Below are 18,227 nucleotides of genomic sequence, written 5' to 3'. Positions count from 1 at the left end.
ACCCAAAAATGAAAAAAAAAAAAAATATATATATATATATATGTATATATACAATATTTTCATGTCTTTTGAAAACAATCATAGTAAAACTAGTCATATATGTTTTCTAGGCTTGCAAAAATTTCAATAATGCTCTGAAGCCAAAAACATGTTTTTTACTAATATGTTTTAGACACATCACTGAAAAAAAACACAATACTAATTTTTAGTACACTTTTCAATAGCAAACTTCCCTTATTCCTTTTCTAGGTTCAATTTCACAATATTCTGAAAGAATTGCTAAGATGAGTTAAATATGTGGATACACACAAAGAAGAGACTATAACAAAGGCAGACTGGGAAGCAATATACTTAAAACAAGAAGAACCTGGGGATCGGTCCTAGAATCAAAACCCATCATTGCTACTTATAGCTTTATGATTTCAGATATATTATTTTTTTTTAACTTCACTCTCCTTTCTATAAAATTGCACAATGATAGTCATCTCAGTTCAGTTCAGTTCAGTTGCTCGGTCGTGTCTGACTCTGCAACCCCGTGGACTGCAGCACGACAGGCTTATCTGTCCATCACCAACTCCCAGAGCTTACTCAAACTCATATCCATTGAGTCAGTGATGCCATCCAACCATCCCATCCTCTGTCGTCCCCTTCTCCTCCTGCTTTCAATCTCAGTAGGTCATTGTAATAATTAATAACTAAATGAGATAATATATGAAAAAATACTTCACCCAATACCCAGGAACCATTTCCTTTGATTCCTAATTAGAAGTCAAAAGCTTAATTATTTAACTCGCACTATTTTGTTCTATTATATAGGCATCTGGGATTAAACTAAGTTTTAATTTCAATGTGTAAAACTGTATTTGATTAAAATGTCAATTAAAGACCCCTTTAACAATTCAACTGCATAGTTACAAATTCCACCCTAAAGAAAATAACTTGTGTACATATCTCAAAATGGTTTCCTGCCAAAATTAAACAAACGTAGCAGTTAATACCTATAAGCAATAAGCACAACAATGTCATCTTTTTAAAAAGAACTGTAACAATAAATAACAATGTAGGTCCAAAGAAATGGCTTTTTTGGCTCTTTAACAATGAAAAAGGGTAGTGGCTTTGTCAAAGATTAAGCTCATCATTCCCTCTCTCAATTCATCTCCTATTAGCTGAACATAACACATCCTACAACTCCTACTGATCAAGAGATCAGTAAATACCAGGAGGTGTCTGGAAAATAAAGTCTAGTGAGGCTCTATCCCAAGGACAAAAGAAAAATGAGGACTACAAAGAGGATCTGGCAGGAAGAGAACAGGATCATACTAAACTGGTCTGATCATATTTTAACTTAAACATTTAATGTGGATTCTTAAGTACTTTTACATCCTGTACTCATTAAACAATGGCTGATTTGCTCAATATATAAACTTCTTAACATTAAAATAATTTTCCAAACAAACATAATATTACCATGAATTAATTGAAACCTGGCATACTATTCTACAAAGTTTGTCTATCCCTAACACAAGAGAAGACTCTACACATGGACATCACCAGATGGTCAACACCAAAAATCAGACTGATTATATTCTTTGCAGCCAAAGATGGAGAAGCTCTATATAGTCAGCAAAAATAAGACCCCGGAGCTGACTGTGGCTCAGATCATGAACCCTTTACTGCCAAATTCAGACTTAAATTGAAAAAAGTGGGGAAAACCACTAGACCATTCAGGTATGACCTAAATCAAATCCCTTATCCATTATACAGTGGAAGTGAGAAATAGATTTAAGGGACTACATCTGATAGACAGAGTGCCTGATGAACTATGGACGGATTCGTGACACTGTACAGGAGACAGGGATCAAGACCATCCCCAAGAAAAAGAAATGCAAAAAAAAAGCAAAATGGCTGAGGAGGCCTTACAAAAAGCTGTGAAAAGAAGAGAAGCGAAAAGCAAAGGAGAAAAGTAAAGATCTACCTGTTTGAATGCAGAGTTCCAAAGAATAGCAAGGAGAGATAAGAAAGCCTTCCCCAGGGATCAATGCAAAGAAATAGAGGAAAACAATAGAATAGGAAAGACTAGAGATCTCATCAAGAAAATTAGATATACCAAGGGAACATTTAATGCAAAGATGGGTACAATAAAGGACAGAAATGGTATGGACCTAACAGAAGCAGAAGGTATTAAGAAGAGGTGGTAAGAATACACAGAAGAACTGTCCAAAAAAGATCTTCACGACCCAGATAATCATGATGGTGTGATCACTCACCTAGAGCCAGACATCCTGGAATTTGAGGTCAAGTGGGCCTTAGAAAGTATCACTACAAACAAAGCTAGTGGAGGTGATGGAATTCCAGTTGAGCTATTTCAAATCCTGAAAGATGATGCTGTGAAAGTGCTGCACTCAATAGGTCAGCAAATTTGGAAAACTCAGCAGTGGCCACAGGACTAGAAAAGGCCAGTTTTCATTCCAATCCCAAAGAAAGGCAATGCCAAAGAGTGCTCAAATTACTGCACAATTGCACTCATCTCATACGCTAGTAAAGTAATGCTCAAAATTCTCCAAGCCAGGCTCCAGCAATACGTGAACCATGAACTTCCAGATGTTCAAACTAGTTTTAGAAAAGGCAGAGGAACCAGAGATCAAATTGCCAGCATTCACTGGATCATCGTAAAACCAAGAGAGTTCCAGAAAAACATCTATTACTGCTTTATTGACTATGGCGAAGCCTTTGATTGTGTGGATCACAATAAACTGGAAAATTCTTCAAGAGATGGGAATACCAGACCACGTGACCTGCCTCTGAGAAACCTGTATACTGGTCAGGAAGCAACAGTTAGAACTGGACATGGAAGAATACACTGGTTCCAAATAGGAAAAAGAGTACATCAAGGCTGTATATTGTCACCCTGCTTATTTAACTTGTATGCAGAGTACATCGTGAGAAACACTGGGCTAGAGGAAGCACAAGCTGGAATCAAGACTGCTGGGAGAAATATCAGTCACCTGAGATATGCAGATGACACCACCCTATGGCAAAAAGTGAAGAGGAACTAAAAAGCCTCTTGATGAAAGTGAAAGAGGAGAGTGAAAAAGTTGGCTTAAAGCTCAACATTCAGAAAACTAAGATCATGGCATCCGGTCCCATCACTTCATGGCAAACAGATGGGGAAACAGTGGAAATGGTGGCTGACTTTATTTTTTTGGGCTCCAAATCACTGCAGATGGTGATTACAGTCATGAAATTAAAAGACACTTACTCCTGGGAAGGAAAGTTATGACCAACCTAGACAGCATATTCAAAAGCAGAGACATTACTTTGCCAACCAAGGTCCATCTAATCAAGGTTATGGTTTTTCCAGTAGTCATGTATGGATGTGAGAGTTGGACTATAAAGAAAGCTGAGCACAGAAGAATTGATGCTTTTGAACTGTGGTGTTGGAGAAGACTCTTGAGAGTCCTTTGGACTGCAAGGAGATCCAAGTAGTCCATCCAAAGGAGATCAGTCCTGGGTGTTCATTGAAAGAACTGATGTTGAAGCTGAAACTCCAATACTTTGGCCACCTGATGTGAAGAGCTGACTCATTTGAAAAGACCCTGATGTTGGAAAGACTGAAGGCAGGAGGAGAAGGGGATGATAGAGGATGAGATGGTTAGATGGCATCACCGACTCACTGGACATGAGTTTGGGTAAACTCCGGGAGTTGGTGATGGACAGGGAGGCCTGGCGTGCTGCAGTTCATGGGATTGCAAAGAGTTGGACACGACTGAGCGACTGAACTGAACTGAAAACGTAATTTGGCACAACACCGCAAGGGAGAGACTAAACATTTAAGGAATTCAAGTCTCTTCATAGTAGCCTTTAAGCTTTTCGTGACTGTGACTGACGTTTTACACTATAACCCCGCAGAGACACATATGCACATAAACACAACATACATACACACCCCTGACACTACTGATTCATAAAGTAATAAGGACCCAACTGGAGATGCAGGAGACAAGGATTTGATCCTTGGGACAGGAAGATCTCTTGGAGGAGGAAATATGGCAGTATTCTCCAGTATTCTTGTCTGGAGAATCCCATGGACTGAGGAGCCTGGCGGGGTACAAGTCCATAAGGTCACAGAGTTGGACATGACTGAGCGACTGAGCACACACACACACTATGTGCTCTAGCTTTATTATCTGAATTTAGATTCTACTTAAAAAAAAAGCAGGAGTCATAATAGCCCACTAAACTGAATTCATAATCCACTAGAGTGGATTCAAATTCTACAATTTGAAAACACTGCTATAAAAAATGTCATAAAATGTTAATCTTTGGGAATCTTTTATTTTCCAGTTTTAACATCTAAAATTGTTAAAATAAAAAACCATTAAGAACCCATCCAATTCATGTTACTAAGGAAATAAGATTGCAGACACAAGTTATCGTGTCTTGTACCTAAGCATTTCCTTGATTTCCCTCCCCTTTCCTAACTGTCACACAATTCTTTGCAGGTAGCATGTTTTCAATAAATACATACTGAATACAAAATTTATCAAATGGTATTGGCTAAAAATGACTTCATAAAGTAGGCAGATTGTTAGCAAGGCCTTCAAAGCAGCAGCAGGTTTCAGTTGATGAAGTAGAAAAAAATATATGCAAAGGGATCATGCTTTGGTTTCATGTTTACAAAATGACTTTAATCTATTTATTAGTGAAGACTCAAAAACCAACAACAGATTCACAAAAAACTCACCAGACCATCACAGAAAAATGAAAGGTGATACATGGTAAAGAAAACCTACGAGCATATTTAAATAAACTCACTGAATGCCAGGACTGAAGTCTACCCCCTCCCTTAGAACATTATACATTAAGAAAAGTAAAATTATACCTCAAAATTCTGTTCCATTATGTTTCCACCTTTACTCAAACTCTCCATAATGGCCTTATTTCGAAGAATGTCTTCTTCACTGAGATGTTCTCTTCTTTTTCTTGATTCTAAAACAAGTCCATTCACCAGATAAAAGTCGGCCAAAAAGTTTCCTACCCTTTCCTAAAACGAAATCAAATATTTCAAAATAATAAAACAAAGTTTACCTTAGATTTTTTTTTAAAGTTTCAAAGTAAAATATACAGTTTCTCCATAAACATGTAACATTTAGATGAAAATAAATATTCCTCTGGTACTTAAAATTATCAAATTATCTTACACATTCTATTAAGCTAAAAAATACATAACATTACACATTTTCAATTTGTAAAGGAAAATTTTTAAACACATAAAATGCAGGTAGTTAATCTCCAATGAATTAAGACTAAGTAAAAACAGCACATAGTATTCCTTTAGAATCTACTAAGTAGCACAAAGCTACAGAAAACTTAATTTAGCTAATAATCAAATATCATGAGTTATAAGGAGGGGTCAGGGATAATTAATGTTCCCATTTTATAGATAGAAATAAAAACTAGAATAAAAAGAAATAAACTAAGTCACATAAAAACTTCTAGTACAACTAAAATTAATTACCCATTCCAATATTCTCTAGCAGGCCCAAACTTACAAGATACAGTTGCTTGCTTCTTTCAACAAAAAGAGAACAACCAAGCAGTCTTGCTCACTAGTACCGTTTATATTTATATTATGGATTGAGACTGGGGAACTCAAATGGAATAAAAGGACATCAAGAAGAGTCCTCCTTCAACATTAACCTTCACTTTTTTCAGACCCACAGGTGGTCAGAGTTTGAAATACCTTACCTCAAACAACATGATCAGTAACTTACTGAAAACAGGCTTCCCATTTCTACCTGTATGCAAATCACTTCTCTTGCTGCTGCTTTCTGGCATTCCAAAACTAAGTGTTTAGAGTGGCTTCTGTTTCTACCTTGCTTTGTGGCTTCCTTACCAATCATCAGAAAGGAAGGCATTCTGCACCTGTTTCTACCTACAAAATGGGAACTATAAGCAATTACTGACTCCCTCCTTACCTGTCAAAGATTTAAGAAGATCACCTAGACACTCTTCAAGAGCTTTGAGCTGCTTAGCAGTAGTACTAGATGAACAGCAGCTTCAATTTTTATCTTCTCTTGAAGTGATCCTTCTAATGCTGTCCAGAAGAACAGAGTACAGACAAATAAGACTCAGGCCAACAAATAGATTGCAGTATAGGATCTCACATCTGGAAATCCTATCATGTTACTCATTGCCAAACAGGCTTAGAGATGAAAATTGATGAACCTAGATCTCAAAGTGAGAATTTTTCTGTGGTTGGGAAACATTCAGGTGATAATGATCAATTTTGGAAATCTTATAATGAAAAAGCATTTATTAAAAATAAATCAAAAAACAAGTCATATCAATAAAAATATTTAAATGTATATTTCTTATAATACAACCATTCCATTTCTTGCTAGCTATAAAAGACAATGCAAAGGGATATAAAAGGATGGTAAATGTAACATCATTTATACTGGGAGAAAACTGGACACAAATGTGTATCCACCTAAACATCCAAAAATAAGAGACTGAGTAAATAAATTACAACATATCCATACTATGGAATACAATGCAGTAGCTAAGAAGAATAAAGTAATTCTAAGACATACTAAAAATTGGGTGGAGGGGGGAGTTGCAAAATAATAGATACAATGCAATGACACTTTTTGAAAAAATAAATATTTGTATCAATAACTAAATATTATTATAGATATAAATCAATATACATTGAGATACATTGATTATTATATATATATATCAATGTACAATGAGTTGGACATGACTGAGCAACTGAACAACAATGTACATAAAGTATAAGAAAAGTCAGGAAGATATACAGCTGGATAATCTTCTGCAAAAGACTCTGGGACTATAAGCTGTAGTCAAGAGGGATTTCTCAGCTTTATATGTAAGATTGTGTGGTAGTTAATTTTATGTCAATTTGGCTAGACTATGATGCCCAACTGTTCAAACACCACCAGTCGAGATGTTGCTACAAAGCCGATATGGGATTTTGGAGGGGTGCACCACACAGCTTGCAGGATCTCGGTTCTCCAAGAAGGGACTGAAGCCAGGCCATGGTGATGAAAACATGTCCTAATTACTGGACTGCTGAGGAATTTCAAGATGGCATTTTTTAGATTGGTTGAAATTTAAATCTATAGACTTGGAGTAAAGCAGATTACCCTCACACAGTGGAAAGGCTGTTTCCAATCAAATGCAGGCCTGAAGAGCAAAGACTAAGGCTTCCCAAAGGAAAAGCAATTCTGCCTCAAGACTGCAACACAGAAACCTTGCCTGATATTCTGATCTATAGATTTCAGGCTCAAAACCATACAACTCTTTTCTGAATTTTCAGCCTGCTGGACTGTACTACAAATCTCAGACTTATCAGGTCCTACATTCACACAAGCTAATTCCTTAAAGTAAATCAACCTCTTCCTTACTCTTCTCTCCTTCTGTGTGTGTGTGTGTGTGTGTGTGTGTATACACATAGATATATACACATATACAGATAGATATAGATCTCCTATTAATTCTGTTTCTCAGAGAACCCTGACTAATTTACTTTTGTCTTTATAATAAGGATATATTTCTGTTGTGTGTAATAAAAGATAAATTCATAAAATCTTGGCCCTTACCCAATGTTATTTATTCTTTAAAATTTTATAAAATGCTTCTTCATACATCCAACTAAAAAATGCGTGAGTATATTTTGAGCAGATGAAATAAGAATTATGGAAAGAATTTACAATTTACTAATGGAGAAACCTCCACTGAGATTTAATGAAACAAGTACTGTAGAAATTTAAGCTTATTTAGCCTTAGTCAAATATATGGAATACTCAGGAATAGATAATGGGTAAGTAAATAATTTTAAAGTTGAAAAGTAGAAAAAAGGTTCAGGGAAATGAATTTAACAGTGTAGCTTCTTTATGGTCTTTTTAAAATAAAAGCATTAGAAATATAACAGAACCATGTGAAGACATTGTTTCCTATTTAACAACAAGGCAACTGACAACAAGAATATTTTTCAACATAAAATTCAAATGAACTAAGCTTTCTCTCCTGGCTTCTGTAAGATGATCTTCCAACTCTGTAACCAACCATTATAATTCCCTATTTGGATTCAAGGAGAAAAGAATACATGACTTGACAATTAAGCTACTCGTTCTACATGTGTTTCCATCACATTATTTTGGCAATATTAAATACTGAACAGTTTTTAAAGTGTAAAAATCTCGATTTGCACATACTGTTTTATCTTCCCGAAAAAGCCATCCAGTTTGGGCACGCGTAAAAGAAATTGATTTGGTTGATAAGGTTGCAGAGTAAATATCGCTACTCATTAAAATGTCAACCTCTTCTTCTGTTTCCATCTCTGATTCCTGAGGTGGAGGCAAAAGGTAGATATAAGAAACTAAGTTTTTAAAGGTAATTAGTGCCACAAATGAAAATATCAACAATTAAAATGTTACAAATTTCAAAAAGCAAAAAGGACCGATTCTAAAAACAATTACAGAAGTTTAAACTTTGTATATCTAAATAAGTTGGGCTTCCCTTGTGGCTCAGCAGGTAAAGAATCCATATGCAATGCGGGAGACCTGGGTTGGATCCCTGTGTTGGGAAGATCCCCTGTAGAAGGGAAAGGCTACCCACTCCAGTATTCTGGCCTAGAGAATTCCATGGACTGGATAGTCCATGGGGTTGCAAAGAGTCAGACATGACTGAGTGACTTTCACTTTCATCTAAATAAGTTAGAATTATAACTAATTATGAATCTAAAAATACAGGACACATGAAAAATGTACTTTGTAATGAAAATAATAATAGTTTACCCCATCACAGAAATATATAATGGAAATAATACTAGATTACACATTACATAAATACAGAGTACATAATTACAGAAGATTTAAGAATTAAGTAGACAGGTCTGAGACAAAATCCCTACACAAAGGTTTTGTTTTCTTTAAATACAGATGAATCTTACTTTAGTTTTTTTAACCTGAAGACCCACTGCTACCATTTGAGCCCTTCTTTCCCAGTAGTTTTAAGTGGAAGGAAGAAAGGGAAGGGCAGGAAGGAAAGAAAGGAAAGGAGTATAGGATCTTCTCTATACTCATCAAAGAAAGAAAAGGAATCCATAAATATCATCCCATGATTTCCAAACTCAATTAGCAGCCTTGCTTCAATGTATTCCCCAGTGCTGGCATATAATAATTGATCAAAAAATATTTTTTAAAAGAAAAAGCTTTGCACTTGTTTCATGTATAGAAACATAACTAAATGACCAAGTAAGAAGAGTAACTGAGTAGGTAATAAATGAGGTTCTATTCTCTTAACAGGCTAAGAGAGTTTCCCTGATACTTAGGACCACAGAATCCAAACGAGAGAAGGAGGAAAAAAAGAAGAACCCAGAGCCTTAGTGGAGAGTGAGAACCATCCATAGGGTTTACAATAACTAGAGGCTCTATCTTCCATATTTCCTGATTTCTAGATTCCCAAGAGGCCTATTTTCTATTCCTCACCACCAAACTTTCACCCAGATTTCCTTCACCCTTGCAAGTGAGGAATGGAAAATCTTGACATTAATGCTAAGGCTGTATAACAGATGAAAATGTATTCCTGGTAACCCAAACTAATTCTGAACACAACTGCAAAATTTTGGCTGGCATAGATTGTATAGAACTATTAATCCTCATGATGCAAATATGTTATAAATTAGGATTTTATGTATTAGCTTGGGAACAACACTATATATAACACTACCTATGAAGAAATTTGCTTTAAGTTTCAAACATTCCATTTCAAAGAAACTTTTTTTATATACTTTTACGTATGGGTTTATTTTTGGCTGTGCTGGGTCTTTGTCGCTGCACGGGCTCTTCTCTAGTGTAGGGGAGGGGGCTACTCTCTAGTTGTGGAGCACAGTGTCATTGCGTGGCTTCTCGCATCACAGAACACAGGCTCAGAGTGCAGGCTCAATAGCTGGAGCACACAGGCGCAGCTGCTTCTTGACATGTGGGATCTTCTGAACCAAGGATCACACCCATGTCTCTCTCTTGCACTGGCAGGCGGATTCTTTAGCACTGAGCCATGAGGGAAACCCGCAAAAAACATTTGATACAGAACTCTTCTATAAATTGTACACTATCTCCTAACCACATCACTGAAAATGACCTGTTATTAATTACATTCATTCAGCAAACACTTAATGAACAGTTAGTACTTATAAATACATATTGGTGAAAAAAACAAGTATTCCCTGCCTTAAGAATTACTGCTTACTATCTAGCTTTTCTATATTCTTTTAGACATAAAATACACACGCATATACCCTAAATACATCAGCTAATATTTACACCACTAGCCTTAATCTCTGGCTTCTCTTTTAGTATCATCTTTCTAACTCATCCATTGCCTCGTTAGCTATCCTATTGTTATTTAAGACACAAGAATTCAAATTATTTAGTACACTTCTGAGAGTCTAGAATAAGGGTCAGCAGAATATGAAAAGCAGTCAAATCCAGTGCACCACTTGTTTTTATAAGTAAAATTTTATTAGAACACAGCCACACTCATTCATTAATATATTGTCTAAGGTGACTTTTACGTTAATAACAGCAGAGGTGAGTAGCTGTGACAGAGACCATATGACCCTAAAAATACATTTAAATATCTAAAATATTGACTCTCTCCCTTACAGAAAGAGTTTGGCAAACTCTGGCTTAGAATGCACTGATGCTGTATTAAGTACCAGAGAACACAACTAAAAGACCCCCATACCTTTGAGGAGCTTAGCCCCCACAAAAAAGAAGAATGCCATATAGACTAAAAGAAAAAAAGGAAATAGCACTAGAAGCTCTACAGTACCAGATTTAGTGGAGCATCAAGAAAAGAATGGTCAACCAGGAGGGGAGGAAGCAACAACACTAAATAGGTATCCCTCAGGGTGACAGTGTAAGAAGTGTATTCCTGGAAGTGGAAACAACATGAACAAAGGAATGAAATACTAAACAGCCTGGAAAAAACTGCAAAGAGTTCAGCATGAGGGTAGCTATGATAACAAGGTAAGGCAAACATGGGAAAGTCAGCAAAAGCCATGTCCTGAAGGAACCATCCCATGAGGAGGAATTTGGATTTCATTCTTCTTGGCAATAGGGAACTTTTACAGTGTCTTTAAGGAAGACAAGTTTCATGAATTTGTTTTCAATGTTCAACCTATCTCCAATATGTGAGATAATTTAGAAGCAGGCAAGAAGGGGGCCAGGAAGATCATTTATGAGACATTTGTGACACTCCAGCTGAAACAGTATCTAAATTATGGCAATAACAGCATCAATAAAAAAAAAAAGGGATAATTATAAGGCATCTGGAGAGGGAAATGGCAACCCACTCCAGTATTATCACCTGGAGAACCCCATGGACAGAGGAGCCTGGTGGGCTGCTGTCCATGCGGTCGCACAGAGTCGGACAAGACTGAAGCAATTCAGCATGCATGCACCCATAACGCATTAGGGAGACAAGAATAACCACACATGTTCTCTAATTAGGAAACCTGAGAGTCCAAGAAAAAAGGTCCAAAAAATTCCAAGCTTTCTCACGGAACAGAAAATGATGTTAATCACCAAAAGAAAGAAAATGGGAGAACAGGCACCTGGAGGGAAAATAATGAGTTAAGTCTTCAACAAACTGAATTTTGAGGTACTTAAGAGACACATATGATACCCAGTAGGCATTTAAATAGGTCCCCACTCAGAAGATTTGAGTTAGAAATAAATACTCGTGAATTATCAGCTAATAAGAGGTAGTGAGAGCTGTGGGGATATTCTGGCAATTTGTAAAAATGAGAACAACATCAAGGGCCTATCAATATTCAAGAAGTAAGCAGAGAAAGAGCCTCTTGATGCAAGTAAAAGAGGAAAGTGAAAAAGTTGGCTTAAAGCTCAACATTCAGAAAATGAAGATTATGGCATCTGGTCCCATCATTTCATGGGAAATAGATGAGGAAACAGTGTCAGACTTTATTTTTGGGGCTCCAAAATCACTGCAGACGGTGATTGCAGCCATGAAATTAAAAGACGCTTACCCCTTGGAAGGAAAGTTATGACCAACCTAGACAGCATATTAAAAAACAGAGACATCACTTTGCCAACAAAGGTCTGTCTAGTCAAGGGTATGGTTTTTCCAGTAGTCATGTATGGATGTGAGAGTTGGACTGTGAAGAAAGCTGAGTGCCGAAGAAATTGATGCTTTTGAACTGTGGTGTTGGAGAAGACTCTTGAGAGTCCCTTGGACTGCAAGATCCAACAAGTCCATCCTAAAGGAAATCAGTCCTGGCTGTTCATTGGAAGGACTGATGTTGAAGCTGAAAGTCCAATACTTTGGCCACCTGATGCGAACAGCTGACTCATTTGAAAAGACCCTGATGTTGGGAAAGATTGAAGGCAAGAGGAGAAGGGGACGACAGAGGACAAGATGGTTGGGTGGCATCACTGACTCAATGGACATGAGTTTGGGTAGGCTCTGGGAGTTTGTGATGGACAGGGAGGCCTGGCATGCTGCAGTTCATGGGGTCACAAAGATTCGGACACGACTGAGTGACTGAATTGAACTGAACTGGAGAAAAAGGAAGAGACAAAAGAGAGTAAGACAGAAACATGGGAAAAGAACATCTATTGGCCAAAGTCAAATCACAAGGAAATGAAATTTTTAAGAACTGAGTTATTACTAATAGAAAACACTTCAGAGAAATCTATACAAAGAGAAGGTGGAAACAAGTGCACTGATACCAGCAATGGACTCATTATGAACAGCATCTAAAACCCCAAATCCTACTTCCTTTTCCAAATGCTCCAATGTAACAGTGTGACACCACCATCATATACACTATTCTGTAGTCTGTGCAGTGTGCAATACCATCATGCTTAAAAAGCAAGGTACACACCTTAATTTAAAAATACCAATATACTTTATTGCTAAAAAATGCTAGCCATTATCTGAACCTTCAGCGAGTCATAATCTGTTTGCTGGTGAAGGTTCAAAATATTTCAGTTCAGTTCAGTTCAGTTCAGTCGCTCAGTCGTGTCCATTTCTTTGCAACCCCATAGACTGCAGCATGCCAGGCTTCCCTGTCCATCACCAACTCCCAGAGCTTACTCACATCCAACCATCTCATTCTCTGTTGTCCCCTTCTCCTCCCGCCTTCAATCTTTCCCAGCATCAGGGTCTTTTCAAATGAGTCAGCACTTTACATCAGGTAGCTAAAGTATTCGAACTTCAGCTTCAGCATCAGTCCTTCCAAGGAAAATTCAGGATTGATCTCCTTTAGGATTCAGTGGTTTGATCTCCTTGCTGTCCAAGGGACTCTCAGAAAGAGTCTTCTCCAACACCACATTTCAAAAGCATCAATTCTTTGACGTTCAGTTTTCTTTATGGTCCAACTCTCACATCCATATATGACTACTGGAAAAACTATAGCTTTGACTAGACGGATCTTTGTCCGTAGAGATGTCTCTGCTTTTTAATATGCTGTCTAGGTTTGTCACAGCTTTTCTTCCAATCAGCAAGCATCTTTTAATTTCATAGCTGCAATCACCATCTGCAGTGATTTTTGAGCCCAAGAAAATAAAGTCACTGTTTCCACTGTTTCCCCATCTATTTGCCATGACGTGATAGAACCAGATGCCATAATCTTAGTTTTCTGAATGTCGAGTTTTAAGCCAGCCTTTTCACTCTCCTCTTCCATCCAGAGGCTCTTTAGTTCCTCTTTGCTTTCTGTCATAAGGGTGGTCATCTACATATCTGAGGTTATTGATATTTCTCCTGGCAATCTTGATTCCAGCTTGTGCTTCATCCAGCACAGCACTGTGCATGATGTACTCTGCATATAAGTTAAATAAGCAGGGTGACAATATACAGCCTTGACATACTCTTTGGGATTGGAATGAAAACTGACCTTTTCCAGTCCTGTGACCACTGCTGAGTTTTCCAGATTTGCTGGCATGCTGAGCGCAGCACTTTGACAGCATCATCTTTTAGGATTTGAAATAGCTCAACTGGAATTCCATCACCTCCACTAGCTCTGTTCGTAGTGATGCCTCTTAATACCCACTCGACTTCACACTCCAGGATGTCTAGCTCTAGGTGAGTGATCACACCATTGTGGATTTTATCTGGTCATTAAGGTCTTTTTTTGTATGGTTCTTCTGTGTATTCTTGCCACCTCTTCTATCTTCTGCTTCTGTTAGGTCCATACCATTTCTGTTCTTTATTGTACACGTCTTTGCATTAAATGTTCCCTTAGTATCTCTCATTTTCTTGAAGAAATCTCTAGTCTTTCCCATTCTATTGTTTTTCTCTATTTCTTTACCTTGATCACTTAGAAAGGCGTTCTCTCTCCTTGCTATTCTTTGCAACTCTGCATTCATATATGATAGTAACTGATATACAGTTGGCCCTCCATATTTGCAGGTTCCACATCTACAGATACAACCAACCAAGGATGAAAAATATTTGAGGAAAAGATTACAGAAAGTTCCAAAAATCAAAATTTAAACTTGTCACAAAGTCCAGTCAACTATTTACAAGGCATTTACATAGTGCTCACAACTATTTACTTGTGCGTCTGTGGATTTTGGTGACCTCAAGGTTCCTAGAATCATTCCCCAGCAGATACCAAGGGACAAACTGTATACTATTAATACAATGCCACTATACATAGCACCTGCTTCTGCTCCTGCTGCTAAGTTGCTTCAGTCGTGTCGGACTCTGTGCGACCCCACAGACAGCAGCCCACCAGGCTCCTCTGTCCCTGGGATTCTCCAGGCAAGAATACTGCAGTGGGTTGCCATTTTCTTCTCCAATCCATGCATGCATGCTAAGTTGCTTCAGTCGTGTCTGATTCTGTGCAACCCTATGGACAGCAGCCCTCCAGGCTCCTCTGTCCACAGGATTCTCCAGGAAGAATACTGGAGTGGGTTGCCATTTCCTTCTCTCATACATAGCACCTAGCAGTGTCTAGACGCACTTTATTAGGTCCTTGATAAATGTTTAAGGAAGGAAGAGAGGGAAGGAGGAAAAGTCAAAGAACTATGTAAAATTAATTCATTTAAATTACTTTTTGATCATATCAATATGCTGTTTAAGAATCTTGCTCTGAAAAAAAAAAAAAGAATCTTGCTGTTATCAACTATGTGTGCCTGCATAAAATAAAAATAAAAACAAAATAAAAGCAACAGTGATAAAACAAAATGTTGATCTAAGAACATCTGTAGTGCTATCAATGATATATATAGATACTATAAAAGCTGTTTCTTTGGTTTATAGCAGGGCAAGGAGCTTTCAGGGAACAATGGATCAAGATAATGGTGCACATGGTTTTTCAAAGGTGGTTGTAGAGACAAAACCAATATGGAGATACGGTGTTTTGAAGGAATATAATTTTACATTTTAAGAGTGAAAAGAAAGAGAAAAGAAAGGTAGCCAAAGAGTTAGCAAAAGTAAAAGAGTACAGACAAAAAACCAAAAGAGGTGCTCATATTACAGAAACAGAGATGGTTCACAACCCTAAAATAAAGTAGGGCCAGAACAAGTTCAATAAATGAGAACTACAAGAATTCAGAGTTTATTTAACCAGGACATTATCAGTGAATTATGAGCAAACAGACTCAATAGTTTAGTCAGGATAAAGAAAAGATGATAAAATTTTTTTTAAAAAACTAGAGGTAAGAAAATGGAAACTTTAGGAATAAACCATTTCAATTATGTCTTATGCCTTTCAAAACAATTACACTGAGGCTTGGCTGCATACACAGACTTTTTTTTTAAACCCATTTACAGGAATTTGCTCAACATGCTCACCTCATGGTGTATTCGCTGATAAACTTTTTGTTCATTGTCTAATACTACAAAAGATTCAGAGGGTGCCGCATCCCCATTGAAAATGAAGCTTAAATCCCCTCGTTGGCACTTCATGTCAGTAAAGTCTATGAGAGTAGTGTCAAGCCTGTGAAAGATGGACAGATGAGAAATTCTGACAAATAAAATCTCAATAAAACTTCATATTAATGAAATAAGCTTTGTTCCTTCTGAACTCAAACCAAAAGGCTAATACCATATTTCAAAGCCAAACTTATATATAAGAGCTAAATTTAAAATATCTCATTAAAAAACACCAAAAGAATATTTAAATATATATTCAATTTTACCTATATTTCATTTTCCTGAATATATAACTTCATTAATCCAGCAGGAGAAAGGTTGTTTTCCCATTGCTGATGCATTTCTCAACCTGTACCCCATTCTATTTCCCTTACCATAGCTACTCCATAAAATTTACCTCAAGGAAGAAGGGCAGAAAAGGAAAGCAAACCCGTCTAACATCTTTTGATCCCTTTAAGACAAAGTTGCTAGCTCAGCAGAGTACAGCTGACCCTTAACCACAGGGGTCTGGAACACTGACTCCCATCCCCTCCATATGTAACTTTACAGTTGGCCCTCCATATGTACATTTCCACGCTCTCAGGTTCAACCAACCTTGGATCATGTAATACTATAATATGTATTTATTGAAAAAAGATCTGTGTGTAAGAAGGCCCAAGTAGTTCAAACCAGTGTTGTTCAAAGGTCTGCTGTATACCTGAAGAGTATAGCAATGCACAGACCACATTCTTAGATTAAGGGCTGTGTGTCCACAGTCTTGTCCTTGTGAGCTGCATCGAGGCTGATGCTTAATCATACAGTATTAAACCTTGCTTCATCCTTCAACTCAATAAAGCATTTAATTTACTCCAAATTCTTGGCCTTTTTGCTTGACTTCTCAGATTCAGATTAGCATTCTCTTTCCCAACGTTTTCTTTTCTAACATCTCCACAGCCCGAAACATTATGGATCTTTCCTATGGCAAATATTCATGTACTCAAACACCTGTATGTTTGTTGTGTTCACTGTAACCAAGACCTGACATGGTCGACCCAATGGGTTGGTCTCAAATAAATTCTATAAATCACTACTTGGTGAAATTAGAGAGAATAATGGAGTGGAAAACTTTATAAGTATCCTGATGTGCTTCAATCTTGCCCAAGGCTTTGTAGTCTCCAGATCATCATAGCAGGACCTGACTGGCTGCTCAAAACACAGTCCTTAAGTTAAGAAATAGGTTCACACAGCTGTTAAGAAATGCTGATCACACCCAAAAGAACATTTCTTTAAGTCTTTGTGAGAGGTCCACCCTGGCTACTGAGTTTCTAACACAATATAAGAACTCATTACTTTGTAGGATTTTCCGTTCTCACCATAGACAAGGCAAATGAGTGGGCATTACTAGTTTCCCTTCATAGGAAAAGCTGAAAAATGGAACATATTTCACATGCTGCATCAAGAGAGTAACCAAGGTTACATATAATTTAACACCCAAACTAGTAACTTTTAAAAGTGAAGGTGACACTATTAATAATTTTACTAGGACAACAGAGATGAATAGGGAAGTATGATTAACCTATGTATAAGAAGCTCTTTTCTGAGCCATGTAAAATACATACAGCCCTCAGAGTCAAATAAGAAGTCCTAAAAAAATAGCAAGGCACCAGCTCCTGTAGGAGTGAACTTGACTTGCTGCTTTATGGTTGAATTCTTGCCCCTGGTCCACTTACAGTGGCCTGCTACTGCACTGTTGGTGCTTGTACTACTAAACATATTCTGTTGTTGCTTGTATATGTGGCACAAGAGAAAACGATGCCAATAAAAGGGGCTTATCTCCTACCTCTAATGTGGGCTAATGTGGTCTAATGAAGTCTCAAAAAGGGGACAGATCATTTTATATGAGTGGCCTATTTGGACTCCACGGTTCAGCTACCAGGGAACTCTATACTCCTCAAAAAAAGAAGACATGGGCCAGAATAGTCTTTTGCCTCCACTCCCTTCTTGCCCATCCTGGGGGAGAATAGTAGTGGGCTGCAAGGGGTGGGGGTGAGAGGAGAGATGCACAGAGAGACAAAGACAGACTGACATTGGCGACATTTGAGCCCTTCAATCTAGCCACACCTAAGACCAGTCATTGTCAATTTTTATTTTATATGTGTTTTCATAATTTGCAACTGAAAGACTAATACAACTTATATATTAGACATATTAGATGGCATAGTAAGCTGTATCAAACATGCCTCATAATGATATAATTTATATCATGGTGATATTTTAATGTATCAACTGGTCCTTGGCTTTCAGCTTAATGAGCC

General features: G+C 37.4%; 1 protein-coding gene across 1 annotated transcript in view; it reads right to left on the bottom strand.

The window, feature by feature from the left end:
* The window catches only part of ANKRD13C (ankyrin repeat domain 13C), a 94,037-nt gene that overhangs the window by 20,232 nt on the left and 55,578 nt on the right, over window positions 1-18,227 (bottom strand). Inside the window, exons 7-9 of the mRNA XM_010848757.1 lie at window positions 15,853-15,997; window positions 8,244-8,375; window positions 4,883-5,044 (exon numbers count right to left, since the gene is read on the bottom strand). Coding sequence (XP_010847059.1) covers window positions 4,883-5,044; window positions 8,244-8,375; window positions 15,853-15,997 — 439 coding nt within the window. The remainder of the gene's footprint in view (window positions 1-4,882; window positions 5,045-8,243; window positions 8,376-15,852; window positions 15,998-18,227) is intronic.

The sequence above is a fragment of the Bison bison genome, unplaced genomic scaffold (genome assembly GCF_000754665.1).
Source record: "Bison bison bison isolate TAMUID 2011002044 unplaced genomic scaffold, Bison_UMD1.0 scf7180017864271, whole genome shotgun sequence".
In the NCBI taxonomy this organism is placed as follows: domain Eukaryota; kingdom Metazoa; phylum Chordata; class Mammalia; order Artiodactyla; family Bovidae; genus Bison; species Bison bison.
The sequence above is the reverse complement of the archived record's forward strand: the minus strand, read 5'-3'. Positions and strand labels throughout refer to the sequence as shown.